This window comes from Sciurus carolinensis, chromosome 3, assembly GCF_902686445.1.
Source record: "Sciurus carolinensis chromosome 3, mSciCar1.2, whole genome shotgun sequence".
In the NCBI taxonomy this organism is placed as follows: domain Eukaryota; kingdom Metazoa; phylum Chordata; class Mammalia; order Rodentia; family Sciuridae; genus Sciurus; species Sciurus carolinensis.
Genome location: NC_062215.1, coordinates 55,089,368 through 55,112,043, shown reverse-complemented (window position 1 = coordinate 55,112,043; position 22,676 = coordinate 55,089,368). Strand labels below are relative to the sequence as shown.

Below are 22,676 nucleotides of genomic sequence, written 5' to 3'. Positions count from 1 at the left end.
ATTGGGGCACCTGCAGGTCTGGTGGCCCCTGAGCTCTTCGTGGTAGTGGCTGCCATCTGTCTGCCTCTTTGCAGGGTCCCTTCTTGGTGTGAGCACATGCCTGGTGGTCTCTCTTCAAGTTGAAAGGGCACTGAGATCTTGGGACTGCAGCAAGACAGGGTCTGGGGAAGCTGAAGCCTAGGTCCATCAGATTGCAGCTGGGTTTCTGTGGGTCAATCGGTCTGGCAAGCCTGTGGAAAGCCGGAGACTAGGGGCAGATCCCCCTGGGGAGCACAGGTTGAAGAAACTGGAGAAAACTGGGCTCTCTCCAGCTCAGTGAGTCCTGAAGTGTGCAGGGACAGAAGGGGCCAGCTACAATGGGTAGGAAGACTGGAAGAGGGTGTGAGGGCATCTTGCTATCAGCTCACCCACCCAACTGGTCTGACACCCAATGGAATGGAGCTAACATCAAACTTCAGATAGCCCCACCTACTAGTGGAGAAGGGAAGCGAGAAATTTTTGAAAGCCAACTGAAGCAACCATTCAATTTTCCACTGAGACATTTCTCCCTTTTTTTCTTTTTTTCACCCTCTGTATCACACCTCTCCCATCTTTGAATCTAAATATTTTTCATTCATCAATTTACTGAGGAATAAAATGTCTGAATAGTATATGACAGTTTTGTGTATATTCCTATATTTTTACTTTTTAAAAAAAAGTGTACATATTTTTCTCTCACCTACCTGTCTCCCTAGATTCTCTTTCTCTCATACTTATCGCCAACCTCTATTAATTCCTCCCTTGCTCTTACTATAAATTTTTACCTCTATATTCTCTCTCTCTCCCTCATAAACATCACATCTTCCACTACTTCTGTTCCTTCATTGTCCATAATTTGAAACGGTAAACACTTTTAGCAAACTTACTGTTTACATTGTAGACAATAATTGAACACTTCAGTTCTGTCTATTGTGACAAAACTGTAAAAACCTTAATAGGAGCCGTTTGGTTTAAGGTGGTATATCATTTGCATTGGGTGCTGTTAATATTGGTCTTCCCCTTAAAGGTGAGGTACTGGAAGCCTTCAGAGACACTAAAAGACTACAGGGTAGAATCTGTACTACCTCAGCTCCACACTACTAGATGCAAAGACACACAAACATGAAAAAACAAGGGAACAAAGTGCCTCAAACAACCAAGATGTTCCAACAGAATCCACAGACAACACAGAAGAAACATCAGAGATGGCGTTTAGAAAACACATTTTAGATTGATTTTTAAAATAAAGTATGGTATTGGAGAGAAAATACAGGAAGTCAAAGATCACTTCAAGAAAGAGGCAGAGATTATAAAAAGGAATCAAGCAGAAATCCTCAAAATGAAGGGAACAATAAACCAAATTAAAAATTCAGTGAAGGGGCTGGGGAGATAGCTCAGTCGGTAGAGTGCTTGCCTTGTAAGCACAAGGCTGTGGGTTCTATCCCCAGCACCAAAAAAATAAAAAATAAAAAAATAAAAAAATAAAAATTCAGTGGAAAATATCACCAACAGACTAGACCACATGGAAGACAGAACCTCAGAAAATGAAGACAAAATATATACTCTTCAAAACAAATTGACTGCATAGGGAAGATGGTAGGAAACTCTAAACAGAACTTCCAAGAAATACGAGATAACACGAAAAGACCAAATTCAAGATTTACTGGAATAGATGAAGGCATGGAGATACAAACCAAAGGAATGCACAATCTTTTCAATGAGATAATATCAGAAAACTTCCCAAATCTAAAGAAAGAAATGGAAAATCAACTACAAGAGGCTTACAGGACTCCAAATGTACAAAATTACAGCAGACAAGGCACATAATAATGAGGATGACTAATGTACAGAATAAGGACAGAATTTTAAAAGATTGAGACAGAAAAAAATCATTATATATATATAGAGAGAGGGCAACCAATTCAAATCTCAGCTGATTTCTCAACCCAGACCCTCAACACCAGGAGGTCCTAGAATAACATACCAATCTCTGAAAGAAAATGAATACCAACAGAGAATTTAATATCCAGCAAAATTAAGCTTCAGATTGGAAGATGAAATAAAAACCTTCCATGATAAACAAAAGTTAAAAAGAATTCACAACTAGAAAGCCTGCACTACAGAACATTTTCAGCAAAATATTCCATGGGGAAGAAATGAAGGAAAAGAAAAAAAAAAAAAAAAAACAATGAAAACCAGCAAAGGGAGGAACTACATTAAAGGAAAGGTCAATCAAAGGAGAAAATAAGTCAAGTTAAAAACTAAAAAAACCCAAATGACCAGGAATACAAATCATATCTCAATAACCCTGAATGTGAATAGCCTAAACTCATCAATCAAAAGACAGAGACTAGCAGATTGGATTTTTTAAAAAGTCCCAACAATATGCTGTCTTCAAGAGACTCACCTCATAGAAAAAGACATCCACAGAGTGAAGGTGAAAGGATGGGAAAAAAATATACCATGCACATGGACTCAGCAAAAAAGCTGGAGTATCCATCCTCATAACAGACAATGTGGACTTCAAGCCAAAGTTAGTCAGAAGGGATAAAGAAGGACATTTCATACTGCTTAAGGGAATCATACACCAATAACACATAACAATCGTAAATACATATGCCCCAAACAATGGAGCATCTACATACATCAAAAAACCCTTCTCAATTTCAAGAATCAAATAGACCACAATCCAATAATACTGGGTGACTTTAACACATCTCTCTCACCACTGGATAGATCTTCTAAACAAAGAAACTATAGAATTAAATGATACAATCAATGATTTAGACTTAACAGACATACATAGAATATTTCATCCACCACTGGGCAAATACATTCTTCTCAGCAGCACATGGATCCTTCTCTAAAAGAGACCATATGTTATGCCACAGAGCAACTCTTAACAAATTCAAAAAACAGATATACTACCCTGCATTCTATCAGATCGTGATAGAATGAAATTAGAAATCAACAATAAAATTAAAAATAAAAAAGCTACTACAACACCTAGAGACTAAACAATATACTATTAAATGATGAATGCATAGCAGAAGAAATCAGGAATGAAATTAAAAAATATTTAGAGGTAAATAAGAATACTGATACAACATACGAAAACCTCCAGGACACTACAAAGGCAGTGTTGAGAAGAAAGTTCATTGCATTGAGCTCATTCATTAAAAGAATAGAAAGTCAATGAATAAATGACCTAACATTACATTTCAAAGCCCTAGAAAAAGAAGAACAAATCAACACCAAACTAGCAGACGACAGGAAATAATTAATATCAGAGCTGAAATGAATAAAACTGAAACAAAAGAAACAATTCAAAAAATTGACAAAATTAAAAGTTGGTTCTTTGAAAAAATAAATACAATTGATAAACCTTTAGCCATACTAACACAGAGAGAGAGAAAATTCAAATTACTAAAATCCATAATGAAAAAGGAAATATCAAGATGGATACTACTGAAACACAGAAGATAATTAGGAACTATTTTAAAACATATACTCAAATAAATTAGAAAAACTTGAAGACATCAACAAATTTCTAGACATATGATCTACCCAAACTGATGTAGGAGGACATACACAATTTAAACACATCAATTTCAAGAAGATGCCATCAAAAGCCTACCAACCAAGAAAAACCTAGGACCAGATGGATTTTTAGCCGAGTTCTACAAGACCTCCAAAGAAGAATTAACACCAATACTCCTCAAATTATTCCATGAAATAGAAAAGGAGGGAAACCTTCCAAACTCATTCTATGGGGCTAGTATCATGTTGATTCCAAAACCAGACAAAGACACATCAAGGAAAGAAAAATTCAGGCCAATATTCTTCATGAACATAGACACAAAAATTCTCAATAAAATTCTGGCTAATCGCATACAAAAATATATTTAAAAGATAGTGCACCATAATCAAGTGAGGTTCATCTCTGGAATGCAAGTTTGGTTCAACACATGGAAATCAATAAACGTAATACATCACATCGATAGACTTAAAGACAAGAATCATATGACTATCTCAACAGATGCAGAGAAAGCATTTGACAAAATACAGAACCTTTTCATGTTCAAAACACTAGAAAAACTAGGGATTGTGGGAACATACCTCAACATTGTATAAGCTATCTATGCTAAGCCCATGGCCGACATCATTCTAAATGGACAAAGATTGAAAGCATTCCCTCTAAAAACTGGAACAAGACAGGGATGCCCTCTTTCACCACTTCTATTCAACATCATCACTGAAACCCTAACCAGAGCAATCAGACGAAAGGAATTAAAGGGATATGAAAAGGATAAAAAGAACTCAAACTATCACTATTTGCCAACATGATTCTGTTTTTAAAAGATCCAAAAAATTCCACCAGAAAACTTCTAGAACTCATAAATGAATTCAGAAAAGTAGCAGGATATAAAATCAATTCCCATAAATCAAATGCACTTCTATATATAAGTAACAAATCCACTGAAAGAGAAATTAGGGAAGCTACCCCATTCATAATAGCCTCAACAAAAATAAAATACTTGGGAATAAATCTAACAAAAGAGGTGAAAACAACAGAACACTAAAAAGAAAAAAATTAAAGAAGATCTTAGAAGATGGAAAAATCTTCCATGCTTTTGAATAGGCAGAATTAATATTGTCAAATGGTCATACTACCAAAAGTATTATACAGATTCAATGCAATTCCTATTAAAATTCCAATGACATTCTTCATGCAAATAGAAAAATCAATCATGAAATTCATTTGGAAAAATACGGGACCCAGAATAGTGAAGGCAATCCTTAGCAAGAAAGAAAGAAACAAGAGGCATCAAAATTCCTGACCTTAAACTATACTACAGAGCAATAGAAACACAATAGACATGTAGATCAATGGTACAAAATAGAAGACACACAGATAAACCCACATAAATATAGTTATCTCATACCAGACAAAGGTGCCAAAAATATACACTGGAGAAAAGATAGCCTATTCAACAAATGGTGCTGGGAAAACTGGAAATCCATATATAACAAAATGAAATTAAACCTCTATCTCTCACCCTGCACAAAACTCAACTCAGAGTGTATCAAAGACTTAAGCATTAGAACAGACACCCTGAGCCTAATAGAAGAAGAAGTAGGCCCAAATCTTCATCATGTCGGCTTAGGACCTGACTTCCTTAACAAGATTCCTAAAGCGCAAGAAGTAAAATTAAGAATCAATAAATGGGAATGGATTCAAACTAAAAAGCTTCTTCTCAGCAAAGGAAACAATAAATAATTTGAAGAGAGAGCCTAAGCCTATAGAATGGGAAAAAATCTTTACCATGCACACTTCAGATAGAGCACTAATCTCCAAGATATATAAAGAACTCAAAAAACTTGACACCAAAAAAACAAATAACCCATCAATAAATGGGCTAAGGAACTGAACAGACACTTCACAGAAGATATACAATCAAACAACAAACATATGAAAAAATGTTCATCATCTCTTGCAATTAGAGAAATGCAAATCAAAACTGCTCTAAGATTTCATCTCACTCTAGTCAGAATGGCAATTATCAAAAATACAAGCAATAATAAGTTTTGGCGAGGATGTAGGGGAAAAGATACATTTATACATTGTTGGTGGAACTGCAGATTGGTGCAACCACTTTGGAAAGCAGTATGGAAATTCTTCAGAAAACTTGGAATGGAACCACCATTGATCCAGTTATCCCACTCCCCAGTCTATACCCGGAGGACTTAAAATCAGCATACTACCGTGACGCAGCCACATCAATGTTTATAGCAGCTCAATTCACAATAGTAAAACTATGGAACCAACTTACGTGTCCTTCAACAGATTAATGGATAAAGAAAATGTGGTACATATACACAATGGAATATCACTAAGCCTTAAAGAATGAAATTATGGCATTTGCAGGTAAATTGGTGGAACTGGAGAACCTCATGGTAAGTGCAATAAGCCAATCCCAAAAAACCAAAGGCAGAATGTTTTCTCTGATAAGCGACTGCTGATTCATAGTGGAGAGTGGGTAGGGAAGAATGAAGAACTTTGGATTACACAGAGGGAAATGAGGAGAGAGGGGTGGGGCAGATGAGGATGGGAAGAACGGTAGAATGAAACAGATATTATTACCCTATATACAAGTATGAAAAAAATTTTTTTAAATAAAAAAAAAATTTCAAAGCTAAAAAGCACTATGAAATTTACCATATAATTCAGAAAAAGTTAAGAGAAATCAAATAATAATTTCTATCATAAAACTCCTTCTTTTTTATCTATTTATGAGGCCAAGGGTTCTCAGCACTTATATCTATCTTAAGATAAAACACTATAATAGAAGTGATACTGAAACCTACCTTATTTTTTTAAATGGTACCTACAGAGTGCTCTATCACTAAGTTATATCTCCTGCCCTTTTATTTTGACACAGGGTCTAAGTTGCTGAGAGCCTAATTTGCTAAGGTTGGCCTCAAACTTGTGACCCTCCTTCCTCAGCCTCCCCAGTTGCTGGGCTTACAGGTGTGCACAGCTTGAAACCTATATTTTTCTATCCATATATAATATTCATCTAGAGATGAATGACTTAATTGGGAAACCCAAAGTACATCCCAAGAGATGCATTTTCAATAATTTTTATAGTTTAATATTTTTAAATACATGAAATATAGTGTAATTGACTATATATTTTCAGTGATTATAATAATATTGCAAGACAGAAGAAATTTACACACACATTTTTGTTGCAGAGAATTCTAACGAAATTATTTTGAAGACTTTCAAGCACAAGATATTACTTTAGACCAGTGATTCTCAAAGTGTAGTACCAGAACCAAAAATATCAACAGCACCTGGCAACTTGATGAAAATGCAAATTTTGGGATCCCAGGGACCAAGTTATTCATAAATTCCCGTGGTGAAACACAGTCATTTTCTTCTACTTCTTCAGTACTGAGAATTGAACCCATAAGTACTTTACCATTGAGTAGGTCCCCAGCTCTTTTTTTTTTTTTTTTTTCTTTTAATTTTGAGATAGGGTCTCAGTAAACTAGCTAGGCTGTCCTCAAGTTTATCATCCTCTCACCTGTAATCCTCGCAGTCTCCCGAATTGAGAAGGCTACAGGCATGTACCCTTCCACACTCAGTTTTGTTTTAACAATGTTTTTTGTTTGTTTGTTTGTTGTTTTTAAGTACTGGGGATTGAACTCAGGGGCATTTTGCCACTGAGCTACACCCTTAGTCTTTTTTGTTTTATAGTTATTTATTTATTTATTTTTAGTATCAAAAATGAATATTCGTTCATTCATTCATTCATTCATTTTTGGTACTCGGGATTGAACTTAGGAGCACCACTGAGCCACATCCCCAGTTCTTTTTCATTTTTTATTTTGAGAGAAGGTATCTCTAACTTTCTTAGGGGCCTCACTAAATTGCTGAGGCTGGCTTGTCAAACTCCATATCCTCTTGCCTCAGCCTCCTGAGCCACTGGAATTACAGGTCACTGCACCCAGATGATTTAACAAATCTTATAGGTAATTCTAATACACACTCAAGCTTCAGAACCACCTTTAAGAATAAAATTCTAAGACAAAAAAAAAAAAAAAAACTCAAGAAAGACAATGAGCAGGGCCTTATGGCACTTGCCTATAATCCCAGCAACACAAGAACCTGAGGCAGAAGAATCACAAGTTCAAGACCAGTCTCAGAATTAGTCATGCCCTAAGCAACTTAGGGAGATTCTGTCTTAAAACTAAAAAAGGGCTAGGGTGTAGCTCAGTGGTAAAGTGTCACTGGGTTCTCACTGGTATCAAAACAATGTAAAATATTATAAAAAAAAAAAAAAAAAAAGGAAGACAGGGGCTGGGGTTGTAGCTGAGTGGCAGAGTGCTTCCCTAGCATGTATGAGGCACTGGGTTCGACTCTCAGCACCACATATAAATAAATGAATAAAATAAAGGTCTATCAACATCTAAAAAAATATTTTAAAAAAAGGAAGACAATGTAAAATTTCTGCCAATAAGGATAATCATTTTTTGTTGTTTAGATAGTGAAGGATATTAAATCAGCATGAAATTTTGATTGAACTGTTTTAAATCATGAACTTTTAAATTTTATGTACTGATAATGATAGAATGTATCCTTTATATCTTTTTTTAAAAATATGTAATGCTTCATGAATTTGCAAGTAACTCTTGTGCAGGAGTCAAACATAATTCTAATTTTAGTATATATGCTACTGTAGCAATCACACTTCATATCTTTTGAAATGTAAAAAAAACTTTTAATTTATTAACTTATTATTTTGAAAGTGCAGATTGAACTCAGCGCACTTACCACTGAACTATACCCTTAGCTCTTTTTATTCTTTTATTTTGAGATAGGATCCCACTAAATTGCCCAAGCTGGCCTTGAACTTGTAAACCTCCTGCCTCAGCCTCCCAAATAGGTAGGATTATAGGTATGCACCACAGTGCCTGGGTAAACTTAAAAAATGTTAAATATCAACTTAAGCAGGGGCTAGTGGTGCATGCTTGTAATCTCAGCAACTCAGTAAGCTGAGGCAGGAGAATCACAGGTTGGAGGCCAGCTCCAGCAATTCAGCAAGGTCCTAAACAACTTAGGGAGAACTTATCTCAAAAAATAAAAAGAGGCGATCCAAGATGGCGGCCTAGAGGGAGACTGCTCCCCCAGTCGCTCCAGAACCCAGGAGTTAAGAAGGGGAGGCATTGAGAGACTCGGACTGAAATAGAGTCACGGGTGAGTCTGCCCACTGGGTAAAGCTCGGCCCGGGTGACAGGCCCAGATAGAGGTGGCTTATCGGAGCCGGGCAGGGCAGCTAGAGTCATCCACAGGTAGCCCTGCGCACTCCGGCGGTGGGCCCCGCCCACACAGCCAGCTTCTCCAGGTTCTCCGAACGGAACTGGCCCGCTAGTGACAGCCTTTCTGACCAGAACAAGCTCCGAGTCCCGGAGCCACTGCAGCGCAGCGTACTCCGGCAACGAACCACCGGAGAGCCTCGATCCGCAGGCAGCCTCTGGGATCAGGGCAGGGCAGCCAGAGACCGCTTCAGGCAGCTCTGCCCACTCCGGCTGCAGGCTCTCTTCACGGGGCGATCCAAGATGGCGGCCTAGAGGGAGACTGCTCCCCCAGTCGCTCCAGAACCCAGGAGTTAAGAAGGGGAGGCATTGAGAGACTCGGACTGAAATAGAGCCACGGGTGAGTCTGCCCACTGGGTAAAGCTCAGCCCGGGTGGCAGGCCCAGATAGAGGCGGCTTATTGGAGCCGGGCAGGGCAGCTAGAGTCTTCCCAAGGTAGCCTTCCACACTACGGCAGTGGGCTCCTCCCACACGGCCAGCTGCACGGTGCAGGCCCACAGCGAGAGCATTTCCGCACAGAGCCAGTTCCAAACCGTGGAACCAGTAGGGGGCTAGGGGCAGTTTTCTTCCGATGAGCTGCTTTATCAGATTCCTCCAAGACATCAGGCTACTGAAGGCTGGGAGGTGATACACTGGAAATCTACCGGGACACTATAAGCCAATAGCGGAAAACTGCAATATCTCAGGGTCCCACTGACAACTGACCAATATGAGAAAACAAGGGAAGAAAATGTCCCAAACAAACCTAGATACTACATCAATAAAAACCAATGACAGCACAGCAGAAGAAATGTCAGAAAGGGAGTTCAGAGTGTACGTAATTAAAACGATCAGAGAAGCTAATGAGGAGATGAAAGAGCAAATGCAGGCATTGAAGGAGGAGATGAAAGAGCAAATGCAGGCATTAAATGATCGCACCAACCAACAGTTAAAAGAGCAAATACGGGAAGCAAGAGATCATTTCAATAAAGAGTTAGAGATACTGAAAAAAAACCAAACTGAAATCCTTGAAATGAAGGAAACAATAAACCAAGTTAAAAACTCCATAGAAAGCATAACCAATAGGATAGAACACCTGGAAGACAGAACCTCAGACATTGAAGACAAATTATTTAACCTTGAAAGCAAAGTTGGCCAAACAGAAAAGATGGTAAGAAATCATGAACAGAATCTACAAGAATTATGGGATATCATGAAAAGGCCAAATTTAAGAATTATTGGGATTGAGGAAGGCTTAGAGAAACAAACCAAAGGAATGAACAATCTATTCAATGAAATAATAACAGAAAATTTCCCACATCTGAAGAATGAAATGGAAAACCAAGTACAAGAGGCTTATAGAACTCCAAACATACAAAATTACAACAGACCCACACCAAGGCACATTATTATGAAAATACCTAACATACAAAATAAAGACAGAATTTTAAAGGCCGTGAGAGAAAAGAATCAAATTACATTCAGGGGGAAACCAATAAGAATATTAGCAGATTTTTCAATCCAGACCCTAAAAGCTAGAAGGGCCTGGAACAACATATACCAAGCCCTGAAAGAAAACGGATGCCAACCAAGAATCTTATACCCAGCAAAACTTACCTTCAAATTTGATGATGAAATAAGATCCTTCCATGATAAACAAAAGCTAAAGGAATTTACAAAAAGAAAGCCAGCATTACAGAACATTCTCAGCAAAATATTCCATGAGGAAGAGATGAAAAACAATGATGCAAATCAGCAACAGGAGGCGCTAGCCTAAAGGAATAGCCAAATAAAGGAGAAACCAAATCATGTCAAAAACAAATATGAGTCAATTGACTGAGAATACAAATCATATCACAATAATAACCCTGAATGTTAATGGCCTGAATTCATCAATCAAAAGACACAGACTGGCAGATTGGATTAAAAAGAAAAATCCAACAATATGCTGCCTGCAAGAGACTCATCTCATAGAAAGAGACACCCATAGACTAAAGGTGAAAGGATGGGGAAAAACATACCATGCACACGGACACAGCAAAAAAGCTGGAATATCCATCCTCATCTCAGATAATGTGGACTTCAAACCAAAACTAGTCAGAAGGGATAAAGAAGGACATTACATGCTGCTTAAGGGAAGCATAAATCAGCAAGACATAACAATCATAAATATCTATGCCCCGAACATTGGCTCATCCACGTACGTCAAACAAATCCTTCTCAATTCCAGAAATCAAATAGACCACAACACAATAATACTAGGCGATTTTAACACACCTCTCTCACCACTGGATAGATCGTCCAAACAAAAATTGAATAAAGAAACTATAGATCTCAACAACACAATCAGCAATTTAGACTTAACGGACATTTATAGAATATACCATCCAACAAAGAACGAATACACTTTCTTCTCAGCAGCACATGGATCCTTCTCTAAAATAGACCATATTTTATGCCACAAAGCTACTGTTAGCAAATACAAGAAGATAGAGATACTACCTTGTACTCTATCAGATCATAATGGATTGAAATTAGAAATAAATGACAGAATAAAAAACAGAAACTTCTCCAATACCTGGAGACTAAATAATACACTATTATATGATGAATGGATAACAGAAGACATCAGGAGGGAAATAAAAAAATTCTTAGAAGTAAACGAGAACAAAGACACATCATATCAAAATCTCTGGGACACTATGAAAGCAGTACTTAGAGGAAGATTTATTTCATGGGGTGCATTCAAAAAAAGAAGTAGAAATCAACAAATAAACGACTTAACACTACAGCTCAAAGCACTAGAAAAAGAAGAGCAGACCAATACCAAAAGTAGTAGAAGACAGGAAATAGTTAAAATCAGAGCCGAAATCAACGAAATCGAAACAAAAGAAACAATCGGAAAAATTAACAAAATAAATAGTTGGTTCTTTGAAAAAATAAATAAAATTGATAAACCCTTAGCCACACTAACAAAGAGAAAGAGGGAGAAAACTCAAATTACTAAAATTCGGAATGAACAAGGAAATATCACAAGAGACACAAGTGAAATACAAAACATAATTAGAAGCTATTTCGAAAATCTATACTCCAACAAAACAGAAAACCTCAAAGACATCAACAAATTTCTAGAGACATATGAACTACCTAAACTGAACGAGGAGGACATACACAACTTAAATAAACCAATTTCAAGCAATGAAATAGAAGAGGTCATCAAAAGCCTACCAACAAAGAAAAGTCCAGGACCAGATGGGTTCTCAGTCGAGTTCTACAAAATCTTTAAAGAAGAGCTCATTCCAATACTCCTCAAACTATTCCATGAAATAGAAGAGGAGGGAACCCTCCCAAACTCGTTCTATGAAGCCAATATCACCCTGATACCTAAACCAGACAGAGACACATTGAGGAAAGAAAATTTCAGACCAATATCCTTAATGAACATCGACGCAAAAATTCTCAACAAAATTTTAGCAAATCGCATACAAATATATATTAAAAAGATAGTGCACCACGATCAAGTGGGTTTTATCCCAGGGATGCAAGGTTGGTTCAACATTCGGAAATCAATAAATGTCATTCACCATATCAACAGACTTAAAGTTAAGAATCACATGATTATTTCAATAGATGCAGAAAAAGCATTTGATAAAATACAGCATCCCTTCATGCTCAAAACACTAGAAAAAATTGGGGTAGTGGGAACATTCCTAAACATTATAAAGGCAATCTACGCTAAGCCCATGGCTAATATCATTCTAAATGGTGAAAAACTGAAAGCGTTCCCCCTAAAAACTGGAACAAGGCAGGGATGCCCTCTTTCACCGCTTCTATTCAACATCGTCCTTGAGACTCTAGCCAGAGCAATTAGACAAACCAAAGAAATTAAAGGGATACGAATAGGAAAAGAAGAATTCAAACTATCCCTGTTCGCTGATGACATGATTATATATTTAGAGGAACCTGGAAATTCCACCAGAAAACTTTTAGAACTCATAAGTGAATTCAGTAAAGTAGCAGGTTACAAGATCAATGCTCATAAATCCAATGCATTTTTATACATAAGAGATGAATCTTCAGAAAGAGAAATTAGGAAAACTACCCCATTCACAATAGCATCGAAAAAAATAAAATACTTGGGAATCAATCTCACAAAAGAGGTGAAAGACCTCTACAATGAGAACTACAGAACACTAAAGAAAGAAATTAAAGAAAACCTTAGAAGATGGAAAGATCTCCCATGTTCCTGGATAGGCAGAATTAATATCGTCAAAATGGCTATACTACCTAAAGTGCTATATAGATTCAACGCAATCCCAATTAAAATCCCAATGATGTACCTTGCAGAAATAGAGCAAGCAATTATGAAATTCATCTGGAAGAATAAAAAACCTAGAATAGCTAAAGCAATCCTCAGTAGCAAGAGCGAAGCAGGGGGTATTACAATACCAGATCTTCAACTCTACTACAAAGCAATAGTAACAAAAACGGCATGGTATTGGTACCAAAATAGACAGGTAGATCAATGGTACAGAATAGAGGACACAGACACAAACCCAAATAAATACAATTTTCTCATACTAGACAAAGGGGCCGAAAATATGCAATGGAGAAAAGATAGCCTCTTCAACAAATGGTGCTGGGAAAACTGGAAAACCATATGCAATAGAATGAAATTAAACCCCTATCTCTCACCCTACACAAAACTCAACTCAAAATGGATCAAGGACCTCGGAATCAGACCAGAGACCCTGCATCTTATAGAAGAAAAAGTAGGTCCAAATCTTCACCTTGTTGGCTTAGGATCAGACTTCCTTAACAGGACTCCCATAGCACAAGAAATAAAAGCAAGAATCAACAACTGGGATAGATTCAAACTAAAAAGCTTTCTCTCAGCAAAGGAAACTATCAGAAATGTGAAGAGAGAGCCTACAGAGTGGGAGAATATCTTTGCCAACCATACCTCAGATAGAGCGCTAATTTCCAGAATCTATAAAGAACTCAAAAAACTCTACACCAAGAATACAAATAATCCAATCAACAAATGGGCTAAGGATATGAACAGACACTTCACAGAAGAAGATCTACAAGCAATCAACAAACATATGAAAAAATGTTCACCATCTTTAGTAATAAGAGAAATGCAAATCAAAACTACCCTAAGATTTCATCTCACCCCAATTAGATTGGCGATTATCAAGAATACAAGCAACAATAGGTGTTGGCGAGGATGTGGGGAAAAAGGAACACTCATACATTGCTGGTGGGGTTGCAAATTAGTGCAGCCACTCTGGAAAGCAGTGTGGAGATTCCTCAGAAAGCTTGGAATGGAAACACCATTTGACCCAGCTATCCCACTCCTTGGCCTATACCCAAAGGACTTAAAATCAGCATACTACAGAGATACAGCCACATCAATGTTCATTGCTGCTCAATTCACCATAGCCAGATTGTGGAACCAACCTAGATGCCCTTCAGTTGATGAATGGATAAAGAAACTGTGGCATATTTATACAATGGAATATTACTCCGCAATGAAGAATGATAAAATTATGGCATTTGTAGGCAAATGGTCGAAATTGGAGAATATCATGCTAAGTGAGATAAGCCAGTCTCAAAAAACTAAAGGATGAATGATCTCGCTGAAAAGCGGATGAGGACATATAATGGGGGGCGGGAGGGGCTAGCATTAGGTTTAGGGTTAGGTTTAGAGTTAGGCTAAGGAGAGCGGTAAGAATGAAGGAAAGAAGGACTGTGTAGAGGGAAAAGAGGGGTGGGAGGGGTGGGGGGGAGGGGAAAAATAAAATAAACATCATTACCCTATGTAAATGTAAAAAAAAATAAAAAAATAAAAAAAATAAAAAAATAAAAAGAATATAAACAGTGGGCTGGGATTGTGGCTCAGTGGTAGAGCGCTTGCCTAGCATGTGTGAGGCACTGGGTTCAATTCTCAGCACCACATATAAATAAATGAATAAAATAAAGGTCCATCAACAACTAATTTTTTTAAAAAAAGAAGAATATAAACAATAATAAGTTCTGGAGAGGATGTGGAGAAAAGGAACATTTTTCCAGTTAGTGGGATTGTAAATCAGTACAACCACTAAGGATATCAGTGTGGAGACTCCTCAAAAGGCTAAGAATGGAACCACCATATGACTCAGCTATACACTCGGCAGTATTTATCCTAAAATAAAGTCAGCATTCTACAGTGATATCTGCATATCCACGTTTATAACAGCACAATTCACAATAGCCAAGTTATGGAATCAGACTTGGTGTCAAACAGATGAATGGATTAAAAAATGTGGATATATCTATACAATGGAGCTTTATTCAGTCATAAAGAATAAAATGATGTCATTTGCAGGAAAATGAGAAAACTTGCTTACGTTAAGCTTATGCTAAGAGTCATGTTTTCTCTCATGCAGAAGCTGGAGAGGAAAAAAAAGAGGTGATGATGAACCTCATGAAAATAGAAGGAAGATCAGAAGAAGAGAGGAAAAGGATCAAGGGGAGAGGAGGGAAAGGAAAGGGAAATACTGGGGCATGATATGTACAAATTATAATGTTATATTGTGTCCATGTATGAATAGGTAACAATGAATCCTATTATGTACAACTATACTGCAGGAATAAAAAACATGGGAAAACCAAAAAAATAAAAATAAAAAAATAAAAAGAGCTAAGGATATAGTTCAGTAGTAAAACACCTGAAATCAATCCCTAGTACATCCCTCCCAAGAAAAAAAATATATATATTATCAGAAAATGTATGAGCAGTTTATATAAGTACTTAAATATCTTATAAAGTACAGAAATTAAAAGGCAAGTTAATCCAGCAACTCGGGAGGCTGAGGCAGGAGAATCCCAAGTTCAAAGCCAGTGTCAGCAACTTAGTGAGACCCTGTTTCAAAATAAAAAATAAAGAGGGCTAGGCATTTACCTCAGTGGTTAAGTGATCCTGGGTTCAATCTCCAGTACCAAAAAAAAAAAAAAGGTGGTGGAGAGGAGAATAATCACTAGTGTAGAGCAGGGGTTCTCAAATTGTAGTCATTGGATTAGCTGAAATTGGAATAACCTGTGAGCTTAAGAGATGCAAAATTTGGGAACCCCACCCAAATATACTGTTTTAATCATTTCTCCAGATGATTTTTATCCCAGTTAAAGTTTGAGAACCACTGTTCTAGACCAGAGCAGTTTTAAAAATTTAGCATGCACCTCTATCACTATAGAAAGGTTGTGGAAAACACCAACCAATGGATCCTAATCTCCATTCTTGACTCAGAAAATGTGAGATGGGACCCAAAAATTGAGCATTTTAAACAACTTTTCCTGGTGATGCTGCTGTTCTTCAATAGCATTTGGAGAGCCAATGATCTACAGGACAGTGGAAACTACATTCATATTGTTCTAAGTCAGTATCCCAACCCTTCAAATTAGGTCCCCTATCATGTTCTATCACATATTTACCTATACACTTTCCACACAATTAATCTCCATCTCTTTTCCTCACATAAATTCAATCCAATTAAAGAACTACATGAATTTTGCACCTTCTGCATACCCAACACCTAAGTACAATGTCTGTCTCATAGTAGATACTTAAGAAGTCACTGAAAAATAACATTTGTCATATTAATTCCATGAAATGTCAGTTTTGATATAACATGGTGAAAGTTATTAGAATGCCAATAGTCCTGAAGCTATACATCAAGTGTTAAGAGCACTGAAAGTGTCAGGTCACAGATTATATATCAACACTTAAGATCAGAAAACAAGAAAAAATCAGAATAATGTTTTTTCCACTTGTTTTTCAATTTCATTATTAATTCTAACCTTTAAATAGCTTTTTTAGGTGGGAGAGAGGATGGGTACTGGGGAGTGAACCCAGGGCACTTTACTACTGAGCCATATCCCCAGCCCTTTTTATTTTAAGACAGGGTCTCACTAAGCTGCTTAGGGCCTCACTAACTTGCTGAGACTGGCCTTGAACCTGCAATCCTCCTGCCTCAGCCTCCCGAGTAGCTGGGATCACAGGTGTGTGCCACCATATCTGGCCTTTTAAATAGTATTCTTTTGTTACACAGCATAAGTGCACATAAAATCAAGCTTTATTCAATGATAAAATTAACACAATACTGCCAAAATACAACATTTTATGGCAGTTTTAGCATAAGGGTTTAGAGGAGACTTATGAACTTACCCTCTTTAGCCAAATATAGCTCCTTAAATTTTGCTCTTTTTTGATTAAATTCTTGCTCAAGCTGCTGCTGTGCACGTAAAAATTCTGCATTAATTTTTTCCAATTCTGCTACCCGTTGCTGAAGAGAAACTGGAAAAAAAAAAAAAAAACACTAGGTTAACAAGTAATTTTGTTTCCAAATTAAGTAACAAGAATAAATTAGTATTTCAACAGCACATTGCTATACATGAAACAAGTAGTCAAGCTATTCCCAAGATCTATTATATTCTAGGAAATTCTCATTTTAAAACTTCTATTAGACTTAATAAACAAACTGTGAATGAGTCATGTACAGTAAAACAGCATATAAACAGAGAATCACTTACAGCCAAATTCCATAACCTCCAAAGTTCTTTCGTACAATTGACAGAACGTAAACTTGAGGTAAGGTAGAAGAAATAAGAACAGGTAGAAACACGGATGGAAAGGTCTATACCTTTAAATCTAAAAACTCCATAAATGTACTCTCCTTCAACCCCAGGTCTGTTTTCTTGCAGGCCTGACTTCTTAAAAGGTTTAATAATTCTTAGATTACTATAAGTCCAGTTAATGAGTGCCTCTATACCCTATTTGCTTACAGAATGCATTTTTAGACAAATTAAAAGAAGCCTAAAGAGAGATTATTAGAGACCCTTGATATGGGTACAGTCCTAGCACATATTAACTAGATAATGTTAACATGAAGATCCTGAGAAAATCCAGACTAACATGACCTGTTCTGTACTCCACAATCAAAGGACTCAAGCTCATTAGGCTGACGGCACTCACACTTCTCATGTTCAACATGTGTAAGGTTTCCTTTGAAACCTGGCCAGGATGATGGCACACACCTGTGATTCTAGTGACTAGGGAAGCTGAGACAGGAAAATCTCAATTTCAAGGCCAACCTAAGCAATTTAGTGAGATACTGTCTCAAAATAAAAAATAAAAAGGCCTGGAGATGTAGCTCAGTGATAGTGTGCCTGGGTTTAATCCCAAGTACCAAAAAAAAATAAAAGAAGCCTGAGACCACCAAAGGATATCTCACTTTGGAATACTGGCATACTTTTTCTCTTTGTGTACGTATCCTGCTCTATGGTTTGCTTTCCTGAATAAATCTCCTTGTTTTCCTTTTTTCATTTTGATTCTGGGGATCGAACCCAAGGACACTCTATCACTGAGCTATACCCCGCAACCCTTTCTAATGAGACAGGGTCTCACCAAGTTGTTGAGATTGGCCTCAAACTTGGGATCCTTCTGCCTCAACCTCCAAAGTTATAGGCAAGCACTACAACACCCAACACCTTGCTTTCCAAAATAAACCTCTACTTGTACCCTCAAATTCCATTCTGTGCTACAAATCAAGAATCTGCCAAGACTGAGCTGAGGTCCCTTTTTCTCTTCTGGGGATCTCCTCACACCTCATCTGGTAACAAGTCCACTTTCAAAATTGTTAAATATTGGATTATTTAAGGTAATTATCCCACAATGAAGTCCACAGCCAATACTGCTAGTTCCTGTTTCTCTCAAGTGTTATGAACAAAATCGAATGGTTCCCTGATTGGGGTGGTCATACCAGTCAGAACTATTCTTCCAGTTTCAAAATAATCCATTAACATAATACTGAAATCATAATCAAATAGGAAGGAAAAAGAACTGTCCATTCTGCTTGAAATCTCAAATACTAGGAAATTATGTGGTTTTCTTTTGAGGGGGTGAAATACTGGGGATTGAACTCAGGGGCACTGGACCAGTGAGACACACCCGCAGTACTATTTTGTATTTTATTTAGAGATAGGGTCTCACTGAGTTGCTAAGTGCCTCAACATTGCTGAGGCTGGCTTTGAACTTGTGATTCTCCTGCCTCAGCCTCCTAAACTGCTGGAATTATCGGCATGCACCACTGCACCTGGCTATGGTTTTCAAATCACTACTGATCATGGTGTAGAAGGGTCTGGGACACATTTTCGTCAAAGGGACTTGAAATTTGGCCACAGTTCATTAAATGACTGCCAACTCTGGCCAAGTCCAGGGACTGTCTTGGCTGAAGAACATACTCTTGACCTCCTCCTTTGCTCCAATTGGACTCAGCCTAAGGCTATGGCCATAATCCCTTCAGGAGCTATCCATCAGTACTAATTAGCCACTAATTACCTAGGTGGAAGGTCTCAGTTCCCTACTATAAACCACCCTGAGATAATGATTTACCTATAATTAAAAAAAATTTGTAGTTGTAAATGGACAGAATGCTTTTGTTTTTATTTTTATGTGAGGCTGACTCAAACCCAGTGCCTCACAAGCGCTCTGCCACTGAGCTACAGTCTCAGTCCTTGCCTGTAATTTTAACCAAGATCTGAGATAATCTTTGAAGGCATACCTACTCCCCAATCCATTGCTCCATTTAATTCAGAGCTAATTTTATAATGCACAGAAGAAAAAAAAACTAGAAAAATATACAAATGATTTACCTACATGTAATAGAATTATGGCTCATAAATTGCTTCTCCATGCTTTTTGAAGTTCTCTACAATGAGGGTATGCACTCCTCTAACAATACATAATAACTAAAATCGGTATTTGTTCATTTCCATAACATCTCCAGACTAGCCTCACTACAGATTCAACACTATTAATGCAATCCATGGCCGAACAGGGAAATGTCAACTGCTTTGAGTTATATATCATTATATTCATTTTGAGGGACAAATATCTAGAGTCTTCAGGTCAAAGCAATGACATCATTTGAAGACTTACAACAAGCTGAGAAAAAGAGGGGTGGGGAATATATCAGAAAGAGAAAATGTGTGATGATCTTATTTTTACCACTTAAAATAATGAAGGAAATTTGTTCTCTGGCTCTTTATTTCTACTGGTATTTTTACTGTTAAATTCCAACAGTTAAATAAATAACTAACTTTTCCATTGAACATTTTTGTTTGTTTATTTGTGTTGGGAATTGAACCCAGGATGTTGTTCCAGTGGGTTATATCCCCAGTCTTTTTTATTTTTTGAGACAAGGTCTCACTAAATTGCTAAGTCTGGCCCTGAACTTGCAATCCTCCCAACTCAGCCTCTTCATCACTGGGATTACAGGCATGAGCCACTGTGCCCAACTCCACTTAACACTGGTAGCCATTAATTAGTGCCAAAATGGGGAAGGGAGACTGGCCAGGTAGCACATGCTGGTAATCCCAGCAACTCCGGAGGCTAAAGCAGGAGGACTATAAGTCCAAAGACACCCTCAGCAACTTAGCAAGGCCCTAAGCAACTTAGCAAGATCTTTTCTCAAAATAAAAAATTTTCAAAAAGGGTTGGGGATGTGACTCAGTGGCTAAACACTGAGTTCACTGGGTGCAATCCTCTGTACCAAAAAAAAAAAAAAAAAAGGAAAAAAAAAAGCCAGGGAGGGGCCCTGAGGAATGAAAATAGGAAATATAAATTCCACGCTGTATGTGTACTTCAAAACATCAGGTTGGACATGGTAAAAACACACAATGTTTTCTATCAATTTAAAATAACAGCTGGGTACAGTGGGAACCACTAAAAACCCAGTGACTTGGAAGACTAAGGCAGGAGGATCACAAGTTCAAAGCCAACCTCAGCATCTTAGCAAGAACTTGTCTCAAAATAAAAAGGGCTGGGGATGTGGCTCAGTGGTTAAGTATCCCTGGGTTCAATCCTTGTTAATAAATAAATAAACAAATAACATGAAGAAAAAAACAAGATCTCTCTGTTCTTATCTTTTTCCCTAACAACTACATCCCCAGCACATTCCACCAAATCACAAACATGCATGCGCAAAATGCCTGCCATTCAACATTTTTACATTTAGGTCAAATAAGGCTAAAGAATCCACAAAAACAAAAGTACAGTCTTTAAAATTGTAGCCAGAACCAGGTGTGGTAGCAGGAGCCTGAAACCTCTGTGCCTTGGGAGGCTAGACAGGAGGATTACAAGCTGGAGGCCAGCCTTAGCAATTTATCAAGGCCCTAAGTTAGTGAGACCCTATCTCAAAACAAAAAACAAGAAAAGAGATGGGGATGTGGCTCAGTGGTAAAGTGCCCCTAGGTTCAGTACCCAGTACCCCAAAAATAATAAATTAAATTAAATTAAATTGCAGCATACTACCATAATAAAGCTGCTCATGAGATTGAAGCAGGAGAATCAAAACTTCAAGGCCTGCCTAACTTAGTAAGACCCTATCTCAATATAAAATTTTTAAAAAAGAATGAAAACAAAGAAACAATAATGGAACTTGAGAATATCATGTTAAGCAAAACAAGCTAAATTCAGGAAAAAAAAAAAGAGAGAGAGAGCAAGCAAGGGAGCGAGTGATGCACTGGGTTTGATTCTCAGCACCCCATATAAATAGGTAAAATAAAGATCAGTTGACAACTAAAACATATTAAAAAAAAAAAAAAAGAACTGAAAGTATAACTCATAGGCAGAACCCTCCTCAGTTTGGTCCCCAGTACCACCAGAAGGGGGAAAAAAAAAAAAATTGTAGCCTAAAACTAAGTATTTCTCTCCACACCACTCCCAACAGTATTCTGGCTTTTAGGATTCAGGCAGTTTTCAATTCCAGGAATGGCAATCCATTAGAGGATGTGCCAAGTAACTCCCTTATTCTCTTTTTGTTTTTGCTGTCAATTTTTAAATAATCCATCTCAAGCACTTCTAACATACAATTGTACAAATACTGACAAGCCCAAATAACTCCTTTTTATAAGAATGCCTTTACTGCCATGCCTTAAAAAAAAAAAATCAAGATTACAAATAAGCATAATACATTAGCAAGCAACCACAAAACCAACTGAAAACTGCTCTCATCATACAAAATACTGCATTATTTTTCTAATATGGTAATTAATAGTTCACAATAACTAGATAATAGTTCAAGTAAAAAGTACTTAGCATGGCATATAGAAAATGTGATAACTATTAGCATTTATTAAACTAGTGGTAATTATTTATGGTTTAATGAGAGGTTTATTTTGACTCCTGAAGGTACGAGATGAAGGATGTGTAACTTGTTGGCAGAGCCCTGAGGCAGTGCAACTTATCACCTGGTGAGAGAAAGGGACTGTGTATTATATGCCTCTTCTAGTCCCTCCACCCAGTGCTGGTAACTGAACCCTGGGCCTTGTACAAGGCCAACAATCTATTACCAAACCACATTCTCAGCCCTAGGGAGGATGAATGAATAAAGAAAAAAAGCAGAGTGATTAGGTGTCTTTGTATGTAGCCACAAAGACCAGAAGTCATTTCCAATCTCATAATTTTAACTCAGTTCCATGCTTAGACTTCCAGCTCATACTTTTCCTTTATACCTTGTATTTTGCAGCATCATGAAATTAGTGTTAATGACAGCCTCCACATAGTACTAAACCTTCTGAAATTTATCAGTTGAGAGTTTTAGTCTATCAGTCTTTTTGAATCATCCCACAAATTCCATATATTGTTACCTTCATTCGAGTAATAAGAAAAAGGGAAAACCTAATAAAATAGGTACTTTTAAGGCTTGACATCCAAAGGGAAAAATTACTGAACCACTTACTGAAAATGTGTG

The 22,676-nt window shown here is 37.3% G+C and overlaps 1 protein-coding gene across 1 annotated transcript in view; it reads right to left on the bottom strand.

Annotated features, from left to right (window-relative positions):
- Positions 1-22,676, bottom strand: part of Rabep1 (rabaptin, RAB GTPase binding effector protein 1) — a 132,225-nt gene that overhangs the window by 76,267 nt on the left and 33,282 nt on the right. Inside the window, exon 2 of the mRNA XM_047544085.1 lies at positions 17,090-17,218. Coding sequence (XP_047400041.1) covers positions 17,090-17,218 — 129 coding nt within the window. The remainder of the gene's footprint in view (positions 1-17,089; positions 17,219-22,676) is intronic.